Here is a 27381-nt window from a genome sequence, read left to right on the forward strand (position 1 = left end):
ACCTATTTATCTACTTGCACTTTGTGCTTTTGAACTGCTAGGTTGGCAGGAGCAGGGACCGAGCAATGGGAGCTCACCCCATCGCGGGGATTTGAGTACTACCACACAAAAACCACAATTCACATTTTCACCCCTGCTTCAGGGAATTGAACAATACGGTATATTTTTAGTTTTATATTAGCAAGTGTGGTATGCTATGCTATCCTAACAGGAATTTAACTGAGGGCTGCTAGACTAATCACTGTGTATGATGGAGCTATTCTTGTACAAAGACATTATGCTTTTGGGTATCTGCCTTTGCTGGCCGACAGGTGACAGTTGTCATAAAGCAGTTTTCTGCTGCTAATGAACTGCATGGGGGTTAATAGCAGCAATGAAAGCCTAGTTACCAATGTAACACTTTTACCTAATAACATAAGGTGGCATCATTCCAGGTAATTGTTTCTGGCTATTTAATATTCCAATGTGGAATGTGGTGAAGTACTGTGTCTGGAGTGTGCAAAATGGAAGCCACACACTTATTTGGGCTTTTAGCATTTCAAGACTAGCCACAGATTCAAATGGGTAGGCAGGTATATCAAAAGGAGTCAAGAAAACTTTAGAGGGTTAAGATAGTCTTCAGGTTTCATTTGTATTGCATCTCCCTCCCCCGCCCCCCAGGGTCCTACTCGAGTGTAGGACAGGCTCCGGACAACATTTTCACCTTTGTTTCTTATCATTCATTTGTGCATGTGCAACTATGCACAGCAATGTTGGTTAACCCCTGACTGGGCTACAACTCAGGGTCGTTTGCAGGAGCCGATATAGTAATTATAGTATTATAGTATTAGTGCTAAGGTAAAATGAATTTTAGTTAGCATGAATGTGAAAACCGTGGATCCAATCTATATTTGTTTTTTGTCAGATGGATATTAAACAAATAGCATCATAAAGATGCAATGCTATTTTAAAAAAGCTTAAAGTGTATTATTTATGTTCTAAGGCAGCAGTACTTAAAGTCAGCTTCATTTTGTAGAGGTGATGATGTTTGATGTGTAACAGTATGAACTGTTAACAGTATTGTGCTGGATACATGCATTGTAAAGTTTGTATAGGAAAAAAAGAGAAGTAATTTTTGGTTTACAGATAGTTGGCTCTAATGGCAACTTCTTTCATGGTGCATGAATGTTTACACAGTATTTGGGATTATCTGCATATCACAGAAGAATTATCCTTGCATTTGCTATAGGATAGAACTTTCTTCTGCTTTTCCATGCCAGGAAATGTAAGGAAAGTAATCCAGCATTATTAAAACATTCTGTTTGAACAAGCCTTTTAATGCATCACTCTCTTTTTTTCAGATTAATATTTTGGATGCCAAAAGAAGTATGAATATTGGGATCTTTCTTAAGCAGTTTAAAAAGTAAGATGTTACATGACTATTGCAACTGTCAGACATGGTGATAAAAATATGGTAGAAAATGAGAAATTCCTCCCCATAAGTAATATAGCTACAAGCCAAATCTAAATAAAAAATGGGGTACAAATGCATAAACTTTACTTGTACTGTATTTTCCTTATACATGTGCTAATATTACTGTAAAGTTGAGCAGTCTATAGTTAAATACTTCATTTTCAGTTGAGCTCAGTGTTTCTCTTCAAGGATTCAAACCCATTATAGTTTGAAGATTAATGTTTTATTTATCTAAAGTCATTTCTTTTATGTGTGAAAAAGGCTAAGAGTAAGAATTGTGGGTTTCATTGGCATTAATGCATTATTGTTCTAGACAGTTCTATTCATTTCAGTGGAACCTGCAATGAGGACACATAGGAATACCATGCATGGCCACTGAAAGTTGTATAGCAATGAAGCTGTCATAGCATATGAAGCAAAAACAGCTTGGTTGTGTTCTTGAACATGCAAGAAATCTAATGTTCTATCTTATGGAAATGCAAACTTCCTAGATCAAACTGTATGTCTTTCTTATATTTCCCCACCAAGATCAGTTGAATCCATAATTGAAGATCTCCACTCAGGAAGAAGTGATCTCTATGGTTCTGAAATACTACGTGAACTCATCAAGTTATTGCCAGAAACAGAAGAGGTAAGAGGAGGATTGTGTTGAAAAACTTCTGTAAATTGAACAGGGACTATTAGCTACATGTTCTTGAAGATGAGAAAGATATGTCTTTTTTTTGTTGGGGGGGGTATTCTAACTGACCAAGATAGTGAGTCAGATCCAGACTTGATCCTGTATGGATGGAAGGGTATCTTCCATTGGTTCTGGGAGCTAAGATCCCGCAAAAGTTTCTTATTCCATCTGCAGCCCAAGTACCACCTCAAACAATGTTCTAGGGGGTCCCCAAAATTCCCAGGGGCAGTTTTTAAGGGAGCACTGGTGGCTGTGGAGAATAGGAGGGGTGATAGATAGATAGATAGATAGATAGATAGATAGATAAATAAATAAATAAATAATTCGCCCTGCCCCCTTTCTTCAGCAGTGGTGGAACTCTGCTGAACTCAGGTCAGGATTAAACCAAAAATATAATGCTTATCCTGTGACTTGCTGACTAATGTCACAAAACCTGACATTACAGCAGCCTTGAAGCAATGTTAAATTTGAGCAAATGTTGTTTAGGAGGATGCTAAAGCTATATCTTGTAAAGGTGGTGTTATGGAACCATCAGTATACATTAGGGATCTTAATTACTCCTTTCCTGTTGTGCTCTTGAGCATTTTTTTGAAAACATTTTTTGTTACGTATTCAGTCTTGCTTAGTGGAAGGATTGTATAAGTGATGAAACAGTGCTGATGGACAAGAAAAGACAACCCTAAGGAGTAGGAAGGCAGTGGCCAGTAACAGAATAGGCCAGGAAAATCTTTCTGGGGGGAAACTGGATTGTGTGGAGGAACTAAAAGGAAGAATGGAAATTTGAAGCGCAGTAATAGAGAAGTTGTTCCAGGCATAAGAGCAGCATGGTTGAGAGAAGGTGTTCTATGTGCTAACAAAAAGAGAGAGAAAATAAATAGATTGTTGGGGACTGGAGAGTAAAAAAGTCCATGTAACTATAAGAACAGAAGTTTGTAGATATTGAGTATTTCATGGAAAACCAACTCTGACATCCAGGACCACCACAGAATGTTCATGTGGAATTGCTCCTTGGAACCTTCATACAGAATCTCTTTTCATATGGAGGACTATGTCATATACTTCCCTGAATATATAAACTGGCTTGCAGATGTTATCACTAAAGGGAAAGGTGGCTTTAGCAGAGACCAGTGTTGAGGCCCAGGATGACCCAGTCATGAAAGAGTGTCCCAACAGTAGATACAAACAGGGGAAAATGACTTCTTTTAGATATGCGGGGGGGGGGGGGAGGAACCAGAAGTTGTAAGACATCTCCTCCTCTAGCTTGTGTATAAGAAGAGAAGGAAGGAACAAAGATGAACACATGGCAAAAGTTGCATATTTAGGAACAAAGGGAAATAGGTTTCTCTAATGGTGGTTCCAAAGGAATAGGATCTGTGTATGTGTTTGGGGGGGGGTTGGGGGGGAGGGAAGGTAAGCAATGATTTCTGCATTCAGTCTCAGATGCAAGAGAAGGGAGAAACATGTATGTGCACATGTGTGAGCAAAGGCCCAAAGTTCTGGGTCTGAAAAGTGTGGAATGTCAAGGGTAGCCTTGGCAGTCTTCTAAGTATAGCTGACTCCATGAGCACGTGAGTTCCCAGGAATGAGAAGAGTGACAGTAAGCATTGTTAAAGACGAAGAGCTGCCAAATGAGATGACTTTACACAGATGGACTGGGAAAGAAGAGAGGGTGGTGTGCAAAGCCAAAGGAAGTGAGGGAATAGTAGTATTGCAATTAGGGTTGTGTTCAAGTGTATGCCATATCATGGATGCTTTTGGTAGAACTCAACATCAACATGCTTCGACTTGCACAGTTTTACTGCTACGGTGCAGAAGTAATGAAAATAGTCACACTTTGCAACATTTTGCTGGATTGCAAGCTAGCTCTTTATTGAAGTGTTAGCTTGAAGATCTGAGCAAGCTAAGAAGCTAGCATGTTAATCCCCAACTATTGTTGCACTTTAAAACAAAACAAAATAAATAAAATAAAATAAAACAATAAAAAAAATCCTTCCAGTAGCACCTTAGAGACCAACCTAATTATTGGTATGAGCTTTCATGTGCATGCACACTTCTTCACACGAAAGCTCATACCAATAACTAACTAAGTTGGTCTCTAAGGTGCTACTGGAAGGAATTTTTTTATTGTTTTGTTTTGTTTCGACTACGGCAGACCAGCATGACTACCTACCTGTAACTGTTGCACTTAAGGCAGCATTTTAACTACCCATATACCCAGTGCACTGTGTGCTACAATTCTTTTCCTTCTTCTTCTTTTTTAGGGAAGGAAGAGTGGGAATTTGTTGTTGTTGTTGATTATTTAATCTCTGTACAGCTTAATATATTTTAAATATATATCTTAAGTGGTGTACAGAAAATAGAAACAACAACAGATAACTAAAACAAAATATTACAGAAATACACAGTTACATATAAAAATGTTACATTACTACAAAGTTACTAATATAGAAAAATCAGTATCAGTTGTGTGCTACAATTCTTTAGACATTGTATTTGCTACTGGGTGTATAATAAAAAACATTCTGGCTTTTATTACGAGTTCAGAAAGTAAACAGAGTTCAGAAGGCGGCAGCAGTCACGCTACAGGATCTTCTTGCATAGCTCCCTGAACACATACAGAAGTCCACAAATGTTGTGCCCCTTTCCTAAGTCTTCCTAAGAAGACAGAAGGGCTCAGGATAGGAGTAGAGTCTCATCTCTGACTTCACGCTGTGCTTTGGAGCTGCTCAGAATGTTTCTATAAAGTGTAGCATGAAGACTGGGAAACTTCCCCCTACAAGCTTAGGTTCAGGAAAGAGGCAGGGCCTTTTGAAGCTCAGGAAGTTGAAGATGAGGGCAGGGATGATTGCCAGAGGAAGGACGGACAGTTTCCATGGTGACTAAATTTATGGACTCTTGTTTACACCGTTTCGCTTAGTTTACATTGTTAAAGAATTCAACTTTCATTGATTCAGAGTTGAACAATGTATCACCCTGTTTACAGGTCCCAGCCCTTGAAATATTTCCTTTGCATAGTATTCCCTGCCAAAGTATCTTTCTATCCATCAGTAGCAAATGGCTCATTAGGAAGCAATAGGCTACTGAAGTTCTTCTCTCGAGCAGTTATTCCTTATTGTACCTGCTCAGCTAGAAAGTTCATATTTCTTATTTGTCAGAGGCTTGTGACATTTGGAGCAAAGTGCTTAAGCAATGTTCCAATCGTTGAGTTGTCTTTTAAAAAGATGTACAAAAACTGAAATGCAAATAGGTTGGGGGAAAGAAAAATAGAAATCAAGCGTGAAGATAAAGAAGTGGCAAGTGGCTTGTGTTGTGTTAAATAATACATCATTTACTTTGTAACATTTTTTCGGGGGGGGGAGGGTATGAAATATTCACACGAGTTGCATTGTTGTATACTCACAATAACACCAAATCCTGAATGTGCGAAACTGTTTTTGGGCCAAATCTGTACTTAATAGCATAGAAGTACCTTCCCTGTAACAAGATCTTACTGTATGCAGAAACTATATAGGTAGGACTTGCTTCATTCTTTTTCATTCAGTTGCTGCCCACCTCCCAGGTTGACAACTGATAATATATGTGATGTCCAACTCATAATTCTTATACTAAGGTAATGGGTTCCATTCATCTCTTTGGAAGAGTTCCAATCTCTTAAATGGGTGGTGGACATTGCATATTTTCAAAGACCCCGTTCATAAACCACCCTTGTTTTATAGATTGCCACCAGATAGATTCTGCTCTGCATTTGGATACAGTGGTACCTTGGGTTACATACGCTTCAGGTTACAGACTACGCTAACCCAGAAATAGTGCTTCAGGTTAAGAACTTTGCTTCAGGGTGAGAACAGAAATCATGCTCCGGTGGTGCGGCGGCAGCAGGAGGCCCCATTAGCTAAAGTGGTGCTTCAGGTTAAGAACAGTTTCAGTATGGACCTCTGGAACGAATTAAGTACTTAACCCGAGGTACCACTGTATTTGCATCATCTGTTTCCATACCAATGTTCATAGTCTCAGTGGAGGGGGAAATGGCAGGAATCCACACAACCCATGTGAGCGACATCACTGTGTTACTGACTTTGTGAGGGAGCCAGAAATTTGAGTCTATAAAAAATAATGGTAATTGAACAAAGGGAAACTTTGCTGCAATGTTCTCCAAGTTTTAAAACAGGCTTGGTCAAACTCCGCCCTCCAGCTGTTTTGGGAATACAACTCCCACCATCCCTAGCTAACAGGACCAGTGGTCAGGGATGATGGGAACTGTAGTCCCAAAACATCTGGAGGGCCAAGTTTGGCCATGCCTGTTTTAAAACATTTGGATATAGGTAGGGTTTGTTTAAGTAGCTCTTGGGCACATCCCAGATCTAAAAACATTGGGGCTCAGTTTTTGAATGTGTACAATACAGAGGGTCTTTGAACATGTGCAGAATGCTTTTGCCTTCACAATACCTAATCATACCAATGTATCTCCACCCCACCCCCTTGTCCCGTTACAAATCTGGAATTTAGTTTATGGATCCATACAGTAAGGGGTGCAGCTTCTTGCCATGTTTCTCACTTCTAGTTTTAGAAATCAGAACCAGGTGTGCAAAAGGGTTAGGGTACGATGGGATGATAGAAGCTGTCCACCTCCATTTCTGCCTAAACAAGCCTATTAACTTCACGCCTTATGAAATATGCCTGCCCTGATAAAGCATAGCCAGTTAACGTTGCATTTGTATTTTGCCTACCCTTCTCTTCAGCGTGGGTGCCTTTTTTTAAAGTACCTTATGAGTACTGAAGCCATCTGTACACCCACAGCTTCCACAATCAGTGTCTATGAAGGATTCAAGGAGCACTAAATAAATACATAACAGATATTACGATCATTAATTTGCATACTAAGTAGGAGTGCTTCAATTATCTTTGCAGCAAAGCAATTATTAACTTTTTAAAGAGGTTTTTAAAATTCTTACAGGTTTGCTTTAGGTGTTGCAAGTTTAGAAGTATGTAAAAGTTTGATTTTAATTTTTTTAAGTAAACTATTTCCCTCTTCATGTTCTATTAATCTACCCACAAATTGTAAAGTATGTAGGCTCACGTTTTCCAAAAGTAATGTAGATACCATATCCTTGTCTGAGTAAAGGCCAAGAATGTGTGAAATTGTCCCCCTAAAGGAGAAAGGGAGGGAGGGAGGGAGGGAGAAATGAGACACAACTTGTTTTTGATAATTTCCACGGTAATGTGTTGGCAGGCTGTCTCGTGCTGTCTTGTAGCACACAGTACTATTAACTGCCAGGTGTGTTTGCCTTATGCCAGTTTTGTGACAACATGGAGATTGATCTCGTGGTCCTCTGCATGCCTGATACCTGTCAGACAAAACATTTCAATGATAAGCAGTCAAATGAACACATTTAATGCTTGTGGAAATCTCTGCTTTTCCTAGCAATGCACTTATTCATTGATGCTTTCTGCTGCCCCAAAGCAATATTTTGCATTCAGGCAAAGTCTGAATTGAGCCCATGTTTGAAACAGAGGCGTGTGTGAGTGACAGTTAAATTTTTTTTGGGGGGGGGGATGTACCAGGCTCCTATCATTTTTATATTTCATTACCTGCTGAAAACGTTGGTTTTGCCCAGGTTTTCTAGATAATTAACTGGATTCAGTGTTGTTCGTTTGTTCTGTATTTTATTATTTTATTATTGTTTTAATTTTTTTATTGTACATTGCCATGAGATTGATTTTGAGCTGATGGCTTAAAAATACTCTTAGAAATAAACAGTTGAACAACTCTTTGCCCCCTTGTTAATTCTAAGCACAGAGAGAACTAGGTCATTTTTCTAGAGTTTGGCTTGTTTGACAATTACATTTTCAAAAAAGTATGGTTGAAAGAAGAGCAGGTTTATCGGACACAGTTCAGCCCTGCAGACACACCAGGAGCTATGTAGGAGCAGCTGGGAAGGTTTACTGTGATACAGTTTCCCGACAAGGACTACTTGCTACACATACACCCTGCCTGGGCACACAGCAGCTCAGGGGCTCATAACTCACAATTCCATTTTTCCCTGATAAGGAGCAAATGGTGCACCACAGCTCAGCAGTTGGCATGTGGGGAGAGGGACTCTGCAAAGTTCCTGTCATCAGTTGGCAACAGTGTGGGTCCTGGGAAGCCTTTGTCCTGCCTTTTCTATATGAAGTGCAGGCATAGGCAAACTCGGCCCTCCAGATGTTTTGGGACTACAACTCCCATCACCCCTGACCACTGGTCCCGTTAGCTAGGGATGATGGGAGTTGTAGTCCCAAAACATCTGGAGGGCCAAGTTTGCCTATGCCTGGTGAAGTGCCTTGCTATGAAAGCTAGTATAAAAACATTTAAATAAATAAATGTGGGGGCAAAAGAAAGTGTAAGCTTGTTTAAGTAAATACATTTCAGGCATGGTGGCATACTTCCTGGATGTATGCTATCAAGCTTTGCCAAAAAGAAAGCAAGAAACAGAAACAAAAAACTCAACCCCACCTCTAAATGTTTGTATTAAACAAAGTGTCTTGGGCTTGAACTAGATCTTACAGCAGACAAAGGATCCTTGTTGGAAACAGCAGCCCAGTGTCCTATCTCTCTCCCCAATGAATGTTAGTGGCAGAAAATGAATGTTGTGCTGAGATATCCTGATCCTGCAATAACAGACAGGTGAATCTGGGGAAGAGAAACTTAAAGGACAATGGCAAACCCAATGTTACTTGGTAATATATGCATGGGCATTGCTTTTTGTTGTAGCTATCTGCCATAAGATCTAGTCCTAGCACCAAAAGCAATTTTTAAAATCATGGTGAGCTCTTAAATCTCAGTTCATTCTTTAACATTGGTTTGAGCAGTGACCAGTTTGATTCTTATCAACCTCTTATCAACCTCTTGTCTCTCTGTCCCTCTCTCCCATTCCTAGGTAAAGAAATTAAAGGATTTCAATGGAGACCTATCAAAACTGTGTCAAGCAGATTCTTTTATGTACCTACTAATCCAGGTGCCAAAGTAAGGAAACGCTAAGCCCTTTTCTATTCACTATAAATTCTCTCTCACTTGTATACCAGTTCTAAATCTTAATTTGTTTGTTTTTCAGCTATTCACTGCGACTCGAAGCCATGGTGTTAAAAAAAGATTTCTCCCCATCTTGTACTTCTCTTCAGAAAGACATGACAATTATAAGAATGGCTACAAAGGGTAATTAAACATGCTGCAGCATGCATTAGGCACTTGTTTTTCTTAGCAGGTTAATCAACTTAACTAGAGAGATGAGATCTGGAATTTCAGGTACCTATTAGCTATTTAAAGGAAGCTAGCCAGCTCTGACACATTCCACAAAGGTGCGTGTGTGTTATCAGTCTGATATGTGTCTCAAAATTCTTAACTTTGATCACAAGGCCACATTATTGAAGTCATTTTCCCACTTGTTTGTACTGATGATACTCCTTTCCTGTATATGAAATATCTTGCAGTATTTTCTCATTTGTGGAGTAGTGGCATCCATTCTGGTAATTTTCAGCTGGGACCCCTCATACAGCCAAAACACATGTCCATTTTTTTCACTTTATATTTCTATGGTTGTAATGCTGTCATTGTGATCCACCTTGAATCAGGTTGTGATCAAATCAAAGACCATGGTTTGATGTTGGTTTACAAATTTCAGCTTGTATTTAACCATGGTTTCTCATCACACCTGATCTTGCATTCCTGGCATAACCCTGGTTCATTTTCATGCCCTACCCTAGATGCCCACCTGGCTACAGAGCAGTTACAATTAGGCAAAATGAGCCACGGTTACGTGCTCATCTACAAGACTGATCCTGGTTTGTACTGCAAACCACAGTTAAAATAAACCATATGACTGAAGCCAATAAAGCCTTGAGAAGTTCTCCTTACCATTACTCCAGTCCCTACACTGCATTTCTCATCACCATTTCAGGTTGGCAGGTGTGTGCACTCAGGCTTGAATCTGCTTTTAAGAGCTATAAGTTCATGGATCGCTACCCACTTGCCAAGTGCACAGAGAAGTGTTCTGGCATTAAGGGGTAATGGCTTGATGGTAAGCGCTTGAAAATGAGGAGGGAAGCATCAGCATGGACTTGACTGTACATAGAAAATGTACACTATTTCAATACGTTAAGAATTGCATATAGGTTAATTATTCTGGTGGTTGTTGTTGTTTAGTCATTTAGTCGTGTCCAACTCTCCGTGACCCCATGGACCAGAGCATGCCAGGCACCCCTGTCTTCCACTGCCTCCCGCAGTTTGGTCAAACGCATGCTGGTAGCTTCGAGAACACTGTCCAACCATCTCGTCCTCTGTCGTCCCCTTCTCCTTGTGCCCTCAGTCTTTCCCAGCACCAGGGTCTTTTCCAGGGAGACTTCTCTTCTCATGATGTGGCCAAAGTATTGGAGCCTCAGATTCAGGATCTGTCCTTCCAGTGAGCACTCAGGGCTGATTTCCATCAGAATGGATAGGTTTGATCTTCTTGCAGTCCATGGGACTCTCAAGAGTCTCCTCTAGCACCATAATTCAAAAGCACCAGTTCTTTGGCAATCAGCCTTCTTTATGGTCCAGCTCTAACTTCCATACATCACTACTGGGAAAACCATAGCTTTAGCTATGCAGACCTTTGTCAGCAAGGTGATGTCTCTGCTTTTTAAGATGTTGTCTAGGTTCGTCATTGCTTTTCTTTCAAGAAGAAGGTGTCTTTTAATTTCATGACTGCTGTCACCATCTGCAGAGATCATGGAGCCCAAGAAAGTAAAAACTCTCACTGCCTCCATTTCTTTCCCTTTTATTTGCCAGGAGGTGATGGAACCAGTGGCCATGATCTTAGTTTTTTCGATGTTGAGCTTCAGACCATATTTTGTGCTCTCCTCTTTCACCTTCATTAAAAGGTTCTTTAATTCCTCCTCACTTTCTGCCATCAAGGTTGTGTCATCTGCATATCTGAGGTTGTTGATATTTCTTCCGGCAATCTTAATTCTGGCTTGGGATTCATCCAGTACTATTTCTGATACATTTTATTTCTTGCTGGTCAGTGGTTTAATTGTGGTTTTTTTAAAAACTATTTTGTAGTGTTTATTATGATGGTTAACTTTCCTAGGCTCTCCCAAGAGGAAGGGTGGGATCTAAGAAAAATAAATCATACTATATTTGTAGCTTTGTTTAAACACTTCATACATCCAAATTAGCATTTTGCAGTTCATGAACTGACCCAGAAACTGCAGCGTTTACTCAAACAGACCATTCTAAGTTCCTGTTTCATTTTCTTGCTTCCTCCCACATACTCCTTATAATGTATGAATTTAATTGTGGCCTGGGTACATAAGCATTGGTTACAGGAAAACCTTTGGCCTTTAGGTCACATCTATTGAACAAGAATAACAGTGGGCTCTTTCAGAAATGTGCAAATTAATAAGTTGAGGAATAAAAAGTGCTTGTAGGCTGACAATGATTTGTTGGCTTCCAATGCAGCACACTAGGTTAATCAGTATATTGAAAGAACGGTGACTCCCCAAGATGATGTTGGATTACATCTCTCATGCTCCCTGACTGTTGACCATGCTAGTTGGGGCTGATGGGAGTTGTAGTCCAGCAACATTTGGAGGGTTACAGGTTAGTTGGCCCTTGCCTGACAGCCTTGGTGATACTCAATAGACAAAACTGCTTGTATATTTTGCCTCTTCAGATTTCTCAGATTACTTGCCCTTCTTTTATTGGTAAGCGAGTGACTGAAAACATTTAACAATTAGGAATAGAATCATAGAACTGTAGAGCTGGAAGAGACCATGTGAGCCATCTAGCCCCAACCCCTGCAATGCTGTAATATTTTGCCCAACATGGGTCTCGAACCCACAACCTTGAGATTAAGAGTCTCATGCTCTGCTGACTTAACTATTCCATATATAATGTCAAGCACCTTATCAGGCTGTAGTGCTGGTTTGTACATCGCTGTTAAGTGAACAGGCAATCTGGTCAGACTCTCTGCAGAGTTGGTTCCAAAATACTCAGTGTGCCAGTCAGCTTGAGGCTTGGCAGTAGGGCTTTGGCTTTTCCCTTGCCTTGCTTGGGAACTTTCCTTTAATCGCCCTCCAAAAAAAATTAATAATGCCTGGTTTGACTGCAATTTTTCTGGAGCAATAAAATCTTTCTTGGATGCCATTTGAAAACAGCCCATGGATTCAGAACCTTATGTTGTTGTTGTTGTTGTTGTTTTTGCAGAGCTAATGTGCTGTGAAGAGTTACATTCCATATTGCACTTGGTCCTTCAGGCTGGGAATATTATGAATGCAGTAAGTGGACAAGCTTCAATTTGGGGGATTGGGGGAGAGGGTCAGCATTTACAGTATTGCAGATTGACATCTTGTACCTCTTCTGTCTGTCTTTTCCATCACCCCTCCCCCTCCACTCCTTAGGGAGGATATGCTGGCAATGCAGTTGGCTTTAAGCTATCCTCATTACTCAAGTTGGCAGATACAAAAGCAAACAAGCCTGGGATGAATCTGCTTCATTTTGTTGCTTTGGTATGTAAATAACAATCATTTCCAAGATAGCAGGCTGCAGAAATCTAAGGAGCAGGGGGAGGTGATTGATAGGCGGGGGGGGGGCATGCCAGCCACATAATTTAAGAGCAACATTTAATTTTAATTGTTATTGTTAAGATCTGCGCGGGTTTCATTAATTTATTATTGCAATGCTAAAATGTGCAGAGCAAGCATGCAGTTAAAAGTCTTGGAACAAGCACTTTCTGGGTATTGTATTTAAAATTCCCAATTCTAGATTGTCCTGTCTACCTAGCTATGCCAATCTTAAACTGTTGTTTGTGAAGAAGCTACCAGATCTGATGGATTACTTGCTGATAATACTTCAGGGTGTGTGCGATTCTCATAAGATTTAAGAGGAGGGCAATGCCCTCTTATTTCTTTTGAAACTGGTTGCATAGATCGAGATTTTCCTTACATGTATATAATTGTCAATTTGCAATTAGTTTAACCTTGATGGTGATTATAGTTAATCCTTGCCTAGTTTGTTCTAAGTCTTAGCATTAGTTTCTGTGACTTTGTGAATATCCCTGTGCAAATAGGTTTAACAGCTAATCTGAAGGCGCTGGGGGAGGGGGGCAGAGAAAAGAGGGGATATTAGGTGGAGATTAAGCAGGAAATATTGTATTAGATTGCATACATGGCATTAGTACACTGCTTTTGCCTAATAGCTCTCCTTAGTGCACCTGGGTTGAATTCACTGAAGGATTACTAATTCTCAGGCTCTCTAAAATAGAAAATGTCTTTTTTACCTTGTTTAATTGGATCCTTCCTAGCCTTCTAAAAGAGAGTCTTCTAAAACAAACACAGCAGGTTTAAAACAGAAAGCTCTTCGGCTGCACTTCCAAAAAGACCTCTAAGTTTATGTACTGTTTCAGCATGGGAGTGGAATTTTATGGGGTCATCTTGTTTGTTTTAGGAAGCCCAAAAGAAGGATAGAGTTCTTCTAGCCTTTTCAGACAAACTACAGCACGTTCAGGAGGCAGCCAGGTAAGCAAGAAAACTGAGAACGTTGACTGGGAACTTTTTTCTTTGTGAAGCACTTCAATACATGCACAAAGTTTTGGCGTGAAAACTGAGATCTTAACAAGTGTTTACTATAGACTCTGTGGTTTCATTTTCACTGTGGATAGAACGATGCCTGAAGCATGCCTTCATGTTTAGAGGTTTTCTGAGTTTATCTTTAAGGGCTTTTCAGAAAGACTGCTAACTCGTTCAAGGTTATTGGTCTCCACATAATTTTGTTGATAGAACAACTGATTAGAGTTAAGTATTGGTATTACAGGGGATTATTTGGTGATTTAACAGCTTTCCTCAACTGACCTAGGTAGGGTAACTCTCTTGGGGAAGAATTATCCCTGTGGTTTGGTGACAAATCCTTAAAAAATCCTGCAAGCAGAAAATCAAACTTTAGAATCAAGTTATGTAAGGTTGAGCAGAAATAGTGCAGTGGTTTATTATTTTTAAACTGAGAGCTGATAACAATTTGCAGGGAACTAATGAACTGAGAACAACAATTGGTTCTCTTTTATAATGTGGTTGTTAAGAAAACATACATGTTTCTCTCATCACCAGGTGGGAAGCTCAGTTACGGGGGTGATGAGACAAGTGACTAGAGCTTCTTAAAGCACCTGATAGGCAACCTGTGACCCTAGAGGCCACATGCAACCATGCCTACTAAGCTGTCACATTCTTCCATCCCATTAGCATTCCTTCCTTATTTTTCCTGGCTTCTTAAAGTGTTTTCTCACTTTCTGTGTAGGTTTACAACAAGGAGCAATAATCTATTTGATTAACATTTTGTTTCCGTCTTTTAATTTTTCTCTGGTTGGGGGAAAAAACACTCCTACCCTACCCCACCAGTCAAGATGTTTGAGAGCATATTGGTATGCTTCTGCCATGCGTGTGCAAAAAACGCTAATGTTAGAAAAGAATTAACTTCCACTTGCCTATCAGAACAGTAGCTGTATTGGTCTGTTACACAGTACTAAAAAAACACTCTGTAGATCCGAAATTACCCATCAAAACAAGAAGCTTGCTGCTAAATAGGGTTGGGATTCTAATCTAAGGTGAAAAGGGAAGCAAATTCTGGATTAGTTCATCCAAAACACTTTACTCTCTGTTTCTGCCTACCATTGGTCTGTGTCTCCTGACAGATTATTCCCAAGGAAATATTGCCCTCAAGAAAAAAAACATTGTGCACTCAGCCCCTGCCTTAAAACTTAGTTAAGTTTGTGTGGTGATGGACAGGGCTGCACAGAACAGGAGTTGTAACATTGCAGATGTTCCACCACTGTTATGACTCCTTGGGTGCCCAAGATCTGTGACTCGGGAATCCCAGGCTCTTTTAATTTAGTGACAGGTAGTCTGGGTAAATATTTTGCCCTTTGTTCAGAGTCCATTACTGAAACTTCTTAATGAAATTGCTTTGGCATAAAACCTTGATCACTGAAAATAATGGGAGGGGAAATTATTAGGTCATATCTTCTACTGTGGGAAGATTTGCTAAACTGGCAGGTCCAGTTTGTTCACCTCGTTGTGTTATAACACTTGCTGTCATGTGTGTGTTTTTAATTAGTTAGGTAGTCAGCACTTATTGGTGGGTAACTCTTCTCTCTAAAATTGCTTTCAATTACAACTCTTTCCTTGCAGAATATCTCTTGAAAGTATAGAAGCAGAGCTCCATTCACTCTCTGTCAAAACAAAGTCTCTTAAGGATAATATTCGGCGGGACTCTGAACTGTTTCACCAGATGGAAGGCTTCCTCCAGGTTTGTTGGGAGATTTCTGCCACCTCAGTTCCTTCTTATGCCCATATTCTGTACCCTTGGTGAATTCCACTAATGTCCTTAAAAAGGCTGTAATATTTAGTCTAGGAGTGCCCTGCCACAGTGCTTCATACTACTGGTAAGCATTTCAAGGGAGCCTTTTTACAGAGAAGAATGCTGAGTGTGGGGGCAATCAGGCTTAGGCAGCTGCCATTAATAGATAAAGTAAAGGGACCCCTCATCGTTAGGTCCAGTCGTGGCCGACTCTGGGGTTGTGGCGCTCATCTCGCTTTATTGGCCGAGGGAGCCGGCGTACAGCTTCTGGGTCATGTGGCCAGCATGACTAAGCTGCTTCTGGCGAACCAGAGCAGCACATGGAAATACCATTTACCTTCCCACTGGAGTGGTACCTATTTATCTACTTTGACGTGCTTTCGCACTGCTAGGTTGGCAGGAGCCGGGACCGAGCAACTGGAGCTCATGGGGATTCAAACTGCTGACCTTCTGATCAGCAAGCCCTAGGCTCTGTGGTTTAGACCACAGTTGCAATTTTATCTGCTACTTTGAAGAGCAAGGATACATTTCATCTTAAATTAGGTGGCCCTAAACTGTATTTCAGTAATGCTTCTGAACTAAATTATTGGTTTATCTTTTGCTTGTGAAGAAGTAAAGATTTTAAAATAATTTTTCCCTCTAGCAGACACCCCCTCCTATGTGCTGCCTTTATCCCTGGGTTTGTTGGTTGGTTTGTTGTTTTTTGGAAGGGTAGCTTTATTTTAATTTGACATGTTTGGATATCCATTGCAAACAATTCCACAGAAGCTTCAGTTTAAATACAGTGGTGCCCCGCAAGACGAATGCCTCGCAAGACGGAAAACCCGCTAGACGAAAGGGTTTTCCGTTTTTGAGCTGCTTTGCAAGACGATTTTCCCTATGAGCTTGCTTTGCAAGACGAAAACGTCTTGCGAGTGTTCCGATTTTTCCCGCTCCCCCCCTTTTTCTAAGCCGCTAAGCCTTTAATAGCCGCTAAACCGCTAATAGCGCTAATCCGCTAAGCCGTTAATAGGGTTGCTTCGCAAGACGAAAAAACCGCTAGACGAAGAGACTCGCGGAACGGATTAATTTCGTCTTGCGAGGCACCACTGTACTGGTAGTCTGCAGGAAAGATGCTGATGTCATCCAGTGAATTGCACAACTTGGCTTTCCAACTTGGCTTTCCTGGGTATGCATCCTGAGAACCCCAGCTTTTTGTAAAGAGGAACAAGTTTGTAGCTCTCCCAGTTATGTAGGGAAACTTAAAGATTCTGGCTGCTTTCTGACCCCTTTCTGACCCCTTCCCATAGACCTGTTTGCTTCTTGTGAAATGCTTGATGGAGACGTTAGAGGAGAAACAGTCTCATTTGTCTCTGTACATGAGTACAATAGTAACTGGAGAAACACTTCACCAGTGGCAATGTCTCAGAGAATATGTGCCTAGCACATCAGATTTGATTGGTTTATAGCTCCCAAATTTTTAAATAATTTGCATCTTTCTCTTTCTATGATTTCTGAATTTCAGGAAAGCAAAGTACCATGCTTTTGTTTTGGTTTTTGTTGTTGTTGTTTTTAAATCAATGAGGTTATTTTATGAGTGTCTGAAAACATCTGTAGGAAACAGCATTTGCTCGTACTGTTTTCTAGCAATAGCTGCTAAAACTGTAGAAAGGGTTGGCTTTGCACTAAACAGAAGCAACCACGTTTTTCCCCAAAATCCTTCAACTGTAGCTGAAGGTGGGGACCTGCAAATCTTGCTCTCAATGGCTGGGTGCGAGAGATAGAGCTTAATTCTGGTTTCTTGCCTTACCCCTGATTTAAGATTCTGAGTATGCAGTGAAATCATGGCTCAGCTTGCTTAGCAAAGCTCATTCCCTGGTGGCTATGCTTGGAGAGATAATAGCAAGACCTGCTTGTTGCGTTGCTTGCTGGCAGGCAGGTGGGAGAATCTGGAATGCTGCTTTAGCCCTGGTTTGCTTGGAGCAGATGTATAAGCATGGTTAGCACAAACCAGAGTCTACAAACCCAGTTCAAACAGTAATTTCATAACCTGTTTTTGTGTTCACACTTTAGATATTCAGGTGCAATTTATTTATTGCTCCGGAGAACTTTAGATTCTGTGCTGCACATTTCCTATAGTTGGCTCTATATAGGTTCCCATGCGCTGCTCAGCATATTTGTTACCATGTCTGAACAATTGCATTCTGCCCCATTGCTCCTAAATTTGCTGTATTAGGCCATGTTTGGAATCTCTTTAGCATCCATGTTTTTTGTTTTAAACATCAGGAGTAATTCCAAATGAATCGCTCTTCATTTTACAAGGTTCACCTTATATAACACTTCCTAAAAATGGTGGGTGAGTAACCTGATTTAAAATTTGGCTTCTCCCATCCTGGTGAATAAGCTACTAATATGAAAGGTGGAGCCAATTTTCCATGTCGCTCCTTTAGCTTATCTCAATAAATACCTTGTTGAGTGACACTCTTTTTTTTTTCCTTTTTGGATGGCTGACAAAGTGAAGATTATCTACCCTTCTGAAGGCAACATTTACATGCTCCCCATTTGCAAACCCTTGGGCTCCCCATTTGGTTTCTTGCTTTGTAAGGGAAACCACCGAGAAAACAAAGATTAATACATTTCTGGCACTGGCTTCATTGTTAAATAATGCTCTTTTATTAGATGAGTAAAGGTTTCTGCAAGTACCTGTGTGCATGCTTGTTATGAACAAAGGGGGATAGGAAAACAACAAGTTAATCTTCTTAAAATCCATGGCTGCAACATCTTATCTTGATGAAACAAATGTTGCTTGAACAGTGTTTGTCAAATCTCAAACTGGATTTGAGTTTCAAACTAAGTGTTCCTATAGGCAAATTCTCACGATGTTTGAAAGGCAGGTATAAGGCTGAGTTCTTGCAAGCTGTCTAAAAATGTGTTGTGCTGGAATTTTAGTGTCCATATAAAAACATAATATAAGCTTGCTGGATCAGTCTGGCATCCTGTTCTCACACTGACCAATCAAATGCTTGTGGGAAGTAGGGTTGCCACCTTTGGTTGGGCAAAATACAGGACATAAATATAATTTTCCTAAATGGATATCATAAATACAACCAGAGAGCAAGAGTTTGAGCTGACTCACCACCACCATTGCAAGGAAGGCGTTTCCAGCGTTTTATGTGCTCCGCTGCACTCCGGACGCTGTGCTGAGTATGCTCAGTAAATTCTTTTTCTTCCAATCTTTTCTACATTTCGTTTATTATTTGTTTATTCACTACTGCTTCTAATAAACTGGTCTTGAAGGTTTCAAAAAACCTGTTCGGCCAGTGGAAGAAAAGGTATATATGTTCATCTACGGCAGCAAAGCTTCAGCCAAACAGCTCCAAACACTATAGTCCTGTAGTCTCGAGCCAGTTAACATTAATAATAAATAATAATAATAATAATAATAATAATAATAATAATAATAATAATAATAATAATTTATTTATAGCCCGCCCATCTGGCTGAGTTTCCCCAGCCACTCTGGGCGGCTCCCAATCAAGTGTTAAAAACAGGACAGCGTTAAATATTAAAAACTTCCCCTTCAGATGTCTTTTAAAGATAGGATAGCTGCTTATTTCCTTCACATCTGAAGGGAGGGTGTTCCACAGGGTGGGCGCCACTACTGAGAAGGCCCTCTGTCTGGTTCCCAGTAACCTCACTTCTCACAATGAGGGAACCACCAGAATCCTAGACTTTAACAGATGCTAAAACTGGTCAGTCTCTGTTTGGATCTAATTTTTATTTCGGTTTTATTTTAAGTTTGCTGTAAAAGAGATAAAAGAGCTGGAGCGCTGGAAACGGGAACTGCTGAAGGAATCACACGCCCTTATGGACTTCTTATGCGAAGATAAAGAAACCATGAAACTGGAAGAATGTTTTCAGATATTTAGGGATTTTTGTCTTCGGTTCAGCAAAGCCGTTAAGGTAAGAAGAACGTCTCTACAAAACTGAGAGCAGTATTCAGCTAAGTTGTACTTGGCTTTTTGAAATTAACAGATCTAACTTAATCATGCCGATTGACTTTAAATAATTTATTCTGAGTAAAACTTCGTTGAATATTACCTGAAATATCCACTGACTTTTATGCAACTAAACTGCATTACTGTTGGATGATTTTAATAGTGGTAATCCTTCATATGATATGTAAGGTTACCAGATTTTTTTTCAGTGAATCCGGGGACACTTTTCAACTTTAGTGGATTTTGTATGGCGACTGATTTGTAAATCCAGGGACTGTCCCTGGGAAATGGGGACGTCTGGTAACTTTAATATAATGGAACAAAGTTGTGTGTGTTGTAGGACACCTGTTGCAACAATGGCTTCTTCCAACCTCAAACCAACATTTTGTTACAGAAAAGATTTTATTAAGCTATAGCTGTTTAAATTTCATTGTTTGCTGGGCACAGTTTAGGATTATTTTAATTTACTTACTTATTAAATTTGTATAGTGCCTTAGATCTCAGCAAGCAAATCCCCACAATGCTTTTTCTTGGTTTGTATTAATGGGTGAGGGGAAAGGGGCATTATCAGGTCCATTGTCTTGTGTAGTCCATTGTCTTGTAGCCCAGTTTTTTGGGGTGGGAGCAAAGACACCACCAGCCATTGTCTAGAGATAAAACTGCAGGTGGCCACACGATTGGCCTCTGTGCCCGAGGCATGCAAACACTGCAATCTTTCTGGTGCTTTTTTAAAATGACAATAGGCAAAGTGCCTGGAGTCATATATGTATACTGAAGAGCATTTGGCTCCTTTTGATCCAAAAGGTCATGCATCTGTGGCCTTGAACAGCAGTGTAAGCAGGTGCACTCTGTGTACGTTTTCTAGTATGCAGCAGGTGTTGCTTCTCAGAATAAAAATGTTGCTAACTGGATGAAGAGAGTGGTGTGTGCCATTTTATGTTTCAGCTCTGGGGCATCCATTAGAGAGAGAAGTGTTAAATGGAGGGGGTATCCATTAGAGTTTGGGACATCTGGCAGTAGGAAACCTGGGTTGCAATTCCTACTCCTCCATGGTCCTTCTTGTATGCCTTTGGTAAGCCTCTGGGTGGAATTGAATGCTAGTCTTTCGCAGAATACACCCATTGAAATGAATGAAGCCAGGTTAATCATGATTGTACAATTCTATGTTTATTAACTTCGGTTGGTCTACTCTGAGTCGGACCAGCATTGAACACCTCCCATTGGGCAGGAGTCACCTAACAAACCCCATCAGCAGAATCTGTGGTGGACTTTGGGCTTTAAGATTTCAGCAGCATCCTGTGTGACACCAAAATTTGGTGCCCCCCACCTCTTGCCTTCCATTGTCCATTGTTGTTGTGGCACCCTCTCATCTTGACACCCACTGCAGGCAGACTGCTCACACTCCCCTAAATCCATCTGTGGCAGAAGTCCCAGGCTGCAACAGTATTGCAACCGATCCAAGGATGCTCAGGAGGCTAAACCCAAACCTAACCATTATTCCTTGATTTATAGATTTGCATAGAAAACAGGGGAAATCCTTTATCTGTTGGGTCAATTTGCACATATGTTGTGTGAGGAAAACATATTTGGCTGTAAGCTACCCAGAGTGGCTGGGGAAACCCAGCCAGATGGGTGGGGTTTAAATAAAGTAGTAGTAGTAGTAGTAGTAGTAGTAGTAGTAGTAGTAGTAGAAGTAGTTATATTTGGTACTGAAGAACTGACCTGGATTCCTGCTTAGCCAGTCTCTGTCTTCAGAATTTTCATCAGGCAATGCCCACATGCTTTCAAACCTATTGTCACATGGCCTAGAAACCTTATACTGAATTTGACTTTCCTCACCAAATTCAACCCTTGCTCAGAAATTGAATTTAACCATAGTGGGGTGTCAGGCAGTGAGGTGGTTGCTCACGAGTAACCAGGCAGGTTTCTGACCTATCTTTAGCAGGTTTTTATTTGTGCAAACTATTTACAGTGCAGGACCAGAAAGTTCATGTCCGTCTCAATCACTTGCAGATTCCGGGAGTGGCCCCTTCCGGTCCCCCCCCCCAGCATAAGAACTTAGACACCCCAAATCTCCGCCTTCCCTCCTTGTGTTTCACCCCTCTGCATACTGGGCGACGGAAATGGCGTGCCTGTTTCCTGGCCGGCCGGGCTAGGTGAGGCGCTTGGGCTCTCAGTAGCATCTTTGAGCCCTCACCTCGCTCAGCTTTCCCATTCCCCCTCTGCTCCACTGGAGGTGTGGCTTTCGCCACTGTTGAATGAGGAGCTGCTCCTCAGAAGCGTGGGCAGCTCTCTGTATGCCCATGCCTACAAGGAGCTGCATGCCTTGTCTAAAAAGATGCACAGTCTGACCAGGTATAAGACAGCTTCACATGCTCCACTTGTAAGTGTTCCAAAACCACAAAATGTTTAGTTTGCTTTAGTGCTTTTAGGTTGCATACATTCATGTATGAGCAAAGGTTTAGAGTTTCCTGTTCAAGAAAGAGCAAGAAACATCATGTCATAGGCACCTTTGCCCTTTAAATAAACAGCAACTTCTTATTTGAGAGAACACTTTGAGAGTAGAAGTAATAAATATCTAAGAATTTATCCTTCTGTACTCAATATACTCTGTTTGTGAAAGTTTAACCTGACCAAGAATTTTATTACATTTACCTGGCTGACCTGCATTATGGTTTTCTTGTTTTGTTTTTTAATTGGCGGCTTCCTTAAGCAGTACCATTTAACTAGGGTTCAGAACAATATTCAAATTAAGTTGAATTGCAAAGAAAGCTGCAGGATAATGAACCTGAGCATGAAAAGCAAGTATGTCATAACATCTTCACCAGCCATGCCTAAATAGATGCTTTTGGGGGAGGGAGAGTTTTCCTGCTTTAACCGGTACCTAAGTAGAAAATTGTTGTCATAGTAATTTGTACTCAAGAACCAAACTCAAATGACAGGGAAGAACATGAAAAAATGTAAAAATGTTAAATTAAAAAATTTTGAATTTATTTTCCCCTCTCCTTCTCTCTTTCTAAACAGGAAAACAAGGAAAGAGAGGCACAAGAACTTCAGCAGCAACAGCGATTAAAGGAGTTGGAGCTAAAACGCCGATCCTGGGTTGCCGGGGATCTTGGAGCTTTTGGCAGGAGCAGCAGTGAAAATGATGTTGGGATGTTGACAAAGAGAGGACTTGAAGAATTTCTGCCCTTCTTGCAGCAGAGACCGCAAAGTCCTTCTTACAGAAATGTCAGCACCAGGCGTTCCCGGCATTCCCTGGGAGTCACTGCAGACAGAGAGCTGTTGAGTTTCCTGGAGACCTCAAAGGGTGAGGATCCAAACAAGTCCAACAGCCTTCCTCGTGAGCATGCAGGTCAAGCAAGACCCAGCGTGGCCTGGACTGAATCTAGAGAGCCTGGAGATCTTGGTTTAACCAACTTGCACTTGCACCAGGCACCAGAAGAAGGCGTGGAGTGCAGCTACTTCCAGTTGCCCCCATCTCATTCTGATCACATGGTAAGCCTTGAGGACGATAGCACTGCCCATGCTAATCTCTACAGCGACCAAGAGAGTGCTGACAATGACAAGTATAGATTCGATGTGCCTTGTACGAAAGCCACAGATGCAGCCCCCTGGGACTTGTCCCTTGAAGAAGATGAACATGTTCCAGGGCTGCTGAAGCTTGACCCCCATGAACCAGATGATGTGGAGGACCTATCTGCAGTACATTTTGAGGCTGATGTGAGAGGTTTGGAGACTCTGGGTGACTCAAGCTTATACACTCCTGGCATAGTAGCTCCTCCTGTACCAGCCTTCAGAAAATCAAAAGCTGACCATGCAGCCAAAGTAGCAGGTCATGCCCCTGAAGGTCTGGAACCAGGCAGTGACAGCCCCACATCCTCAGATGGTAGTGTTTCAGGAAATAAGGCACATGGACCAATGTTCTATGTATCTGAGACTTCTGACTGTTCTTTGATGTTTGATCTGCCAGAAGGAAATGATCCAAGGCTCGGGGGCAACAACAAAGTGAACAGCAAAGACGGTGCTATTGCCCCTTTTAGGAATGATCTTCAGGCTGGTGGTGATGCTGTTTTGGGCCTGAACTCGCTTTCTGCTGATAAGGATGACTCCAGCATCAAGTCAGGTCTCCCAAAGGAAAAACCTGTGAGAAGCAAAGATGCCGTGGGGCCAAAGAGGAATTCTCTGAAAGATAAATCTTCAAGTGCTGCAAAACCCGGCAGTGGTCCACTCAACCCCCCCAGACCGTCAGTCAGAACGCTGAATTCTTCGGAGAACGCGAGCATGAGAAAAGTAGTGCCCATTTCCAGATCAACTAAAGCAGCACCCCCGAGCTGTACCAAAAAGCCAGATCCTAAGCCTGCGCCCCGAGACACCGGTGCACCTGAAGCACGACTCACGCGTCGCAACTCCATCCGGGGCAACTCCGCAGAGGCAGCGCCAAAACCTCAGTACAGGCAGAGCACATCTGTAGAGGAGCCGAAATTCCAGAGGGGGACGGCAGCTTCAAGTAGCGGCCATTTTGAGAGGGAGCCACTCCAGCACAAGGGCTCCTTCAAAAAGCCAAGCTCCAAACCAGTCAGGTATGTCCCCAAGTCGAAGAATGATGAAACCAAGATGTGCCGCTCTTTGACCAAACCCCCATCCCCTACAGAAGCCAGCAAAAGCACAACGGCCCCTGTCCCCAAGACACCAGCTCCAGTTCCGAGCTTTGCAAGGAATACAGTGGCCTCTTCCTCAAAATGCGCCAAGGTGGATTTGCCAGTCCCTTCCAAAGCTCCGGCCCTCACAAGGTCTCTGTCTCAGAGGCTTCCTAGGATGAAGATGACAACAGCCTCTGACGATTCTTATCCAAGGGAAAGTGGTGGAGGCACGCTCAAGCGAGCCAACAGTGCTCGGTTTATCAAAAGGAACACTGACAATGGTGACCTTCTAAGTGTTAAAGCGGAGCCCGTGCTAAAGGAACAAATGATAATGGAAAGGTCAACATCCCTCAAATGTAAAGATGGAAATCAGACTACAATAGGGAAACTGCTGAATCACTTTTGAAAATAAAGGGTGTGTGTAGTGTTTGGCAATACAGAATGTGAAAACCAGCTCTTTTAAACACTGCATTTTCCTGCTGTGTGAAATAACCCCAAATGTTAACGTATTAATAATACCAAATGCAAACTAAAGGTACATTGTGTGGATCCTGCTGTATGTCTGAACTGAATGTATTGACCATTACTGTGATGGAATTGCTGTAACAAAGTTCCTTTGCTTTTGGGAGATAGTACCTCTACATGAATTTTACACGCTAAAGGAATGCATCTGTTTAATGAAAAGGAAAGGAAAACAGAGCTAGGGATTATGGCCAGTTGTATGAACACTGCTTTTCTGAAAATGCCGTCCTGAATTCTTTTTGGGGGAAGTATGGAAAGCAGATGTGGATCGCTTTAATTCATTGGGTCCAAGAAAAAAAAAGTGTCTGTTGCTGGGTCCATTGCTGGCAATTGGACACAAAGAACCTCTGGCCTATAATAGGATCAAACAGGATATTGCTGTGTTGCGGTGGGGAGGGATGTTGGTTGTAATATCATCTGAGGGATTTGCAGCATGTCTTAAATTGTATGTGTGTCTGTAGGAAGGAGGGGAAACTCTGCTGGGCAGAAGGTTTATTCTCCAAGAGTGTGACAAAACTGCCTTGCATGTACAAATAGAATAGCCAATGGAATGACTGGTGCTGGAATTAGTAGGATTAGCCTGAAGGTTGTGACTTTCAGAAACCACAAGTAGTAGCTGGGGGGAAATGACTACAGGTGACTTGCCTTTGTGTCAGTTAACATGCAAACTTGCCAGCTTTTGGTATATACAAAAGTGCCATATTTATATTACACATCACAGATACTACGAGGGCTACAACCTCTAGCAGAGCACTTTTCCTGCCAATTCTCATTTCCATTCGTTTTTAACTACTGTCAGGTGACTTTAAAATGCTGCTATGGCTCTTATGGGGAAGAGCCTTTGATTTCCCTGCTGCCTATTTTCTTTTATCAAAATGACCAGCTGGCCCAAAACATGCAAGTTCCTTCTTTGCGTGACAAAAAGCTCCCCCCCCCCAATTTTTGGTAAATTAAGCTTATTTTGCTCCTGGTGCAGATTTTAACACTACTTTTTAAACTTCACTTTTTTGATAAGCTTTGTTTTTATATATAAAAAAGACTCTAGTTCACTGCAAAAAAAATGACATCAGGTCAGACTAAGATACAGAGAATGAGGAAAAACTTGTCACTATGAGTTCTGCCTTCCCTTTGGTCCCTTTCCAGATACATATATGTAGGTGGGGAAACTGGCTGTTGCTGCTCAGCCTATGTACTTAAATAGTTGCTATCCAAGTCATCTATGAAAACCCTTTTTATTAAAAATACCCATGCAATGGAAATAGTTGGACAGATGACTTTGAGCTGGTCGTCCCTCCCCATTAACACTTCCCACTTTTTCTTCCTTCCTTCACCTAATACTAAGTGTAACCAGTCACAACAAGACACTTGCACTGATGTGACAATTGAATCTTGAGAGTTGAGTCCCTCCATTGATGGGAAAATCTTTGATCTAGCAGATGCTTCTACTAGCAGAAGTAAGACAATTCTCCCTTCCTTCTGCAGCCCCCTGTCCGACTCCCATCTGCTCAAGGGAGTGGAGGAACTTCAGGAGTGATGTGGTAGATGTCTGCAGGAGAAAGGAGAGATTTGCTAAAATAAACTCCCTCAATTTCAGTTCATGGAGCCTCCATTGGCTCAGACTCTTTTGTCAGCAGAGAGGCACCATGCTGAACTTGACTCAACCAACCAATTCTACTATTTCAGTTCATGGCCTTACATTTTTATTTCTTTGTCCCATTATAGAAATAGTTTTCAGGAACTCCTCAGAAAGTATGCCAGAATGTCACCAAGTGTGCTATTGGGCCCTCTCAGACAAGACACCATCTCAGTGTGATAGTTGACTTGGGCTCCCTCTTTATAGTAAAGGTGCTTGGAAGGAATCCTTGTTGTTGGTTTTATAAGCTTCTTGGGTACTCCTCCCTCCATGGTTTGAATGCAGTAATCTGTCCATTTGGCGCTACCTGTATCTTTTTGTGTGCTCATCTGCAAAAGCAGGTGTTGGATTTTTTTTATTACCTTTTGATGGTAGTAAGCTTGAAAAGAGAAAATAATTTAAATGTTACATGTTCGGAAACTGTAAGTAAATTTCTATATAAGAAGTATCTGTAAAAATGAACTGGATGTATTTAATGGACCATTTATACATTTCTGAGTTTATCTTGCTAGTTTAATAAAGTTCCCATTTATGGGGGTTTGTGCTATATGTTTCCATTATTCCATTGTAATTTTGATTAATGTTTGAGGCTCACATTGGAGCAGATCATGCTTAATTTGGTGTCCCTGAAAGGAAATGAATCCATTTTGAATAAGGTCTCAAATGATGGGTTGAGAACATGTTTCTTTTCAATGGTTAAGCCTTTCTGAAACTAAATGAGGCGTGCTGGAAATGGATCTTGAATGCCTATCACCCTCATCCTAGGAACATAGAAGGAACCCTGTTGCTTTAGATCCTAGTCCATGCCTCAGCCAACCAGCTGCATATAGGAGGCCCACAAACTCAACATGAGGGCATTAGTCCTCCCATGTTGTTGCTCCCCAGCAACAGGTATTCAGAGTCCTGAAGCCTCTGGTCCTAGAAGTAGCATATAGATATCATGAGTTCTGGCAAAGGCTTATGGGAGTTGTAGGCTATAATCTGGGGGACACCAGATTGGGGAATGCTGCTTTAGAATACAAAGATCTAAGATCAGATAGCAACTGTGGTCAAATGAGGCCTTTTTGAATGTGAATGCAGATCCTTTGACTCTTTCAGTGCACACACTTCT

The 27381-nt window shown here is 41.3% G+C and overlaps 1 protein-coding gene across 1 annotated transcript in view; it reads left to right on the forward strand.

Annotated features, from left to right (window-relative positions):
• The window catches only part of FHDC1 (FH2 domain containing 1), a 36089-nt gene extending 9272 nt beyond the window's left edge, over positions 1–26817 (forward strand). The window contains exons 2-11 of the mRNA XM_082237551.1: positions 1341–1402; positions 1982–2084; positions 9050–9135; positions 9224–9324; positions 12355–12425; positions 12549–12656; positions 13594–13664; positions 15327–15444; positions 19273–19437; positions 22497–26817. Coding sequence (XP_082093677.1) covers positions 1341–1402; positions 1982–2084; positions 9050–9135; positions 9224–9324; positions 12355–12425; positions 12549–12656; positions 13594–13664; positions 15327–15444; positions 19273–19437; positions 22497–24521 — 2910 coding nt within the window. The 3' untranslated portion in view covers positions 24522–26817. The remainder of the gene's footprint in view (positions 1–1340; positions 1403–1981; positions 2085–9049; positions 9136–9223; positions 9325–12354; positions 12426–12548; positions 12657–13593; positions 13665–15326; positions 15445–19272; positions 19438–22496) is intronic.
• The last annotated feature ends 564 nt before the right edge of the window (positions 26818–27381 follow it).

This window comes from Podarcis vaucheri (genome assembly GCF_965113315.1).
Source record: "Podarcis vaucheri genome assembly, chromosome: 9".
Classification (NCBI taxonomy): domain Eukaryota; kingdom Metazoa; phylum Chordata; class Lepidosauria; order Squamata; family Lacertidae; genus Podarcis; species Podarcis vaucheri.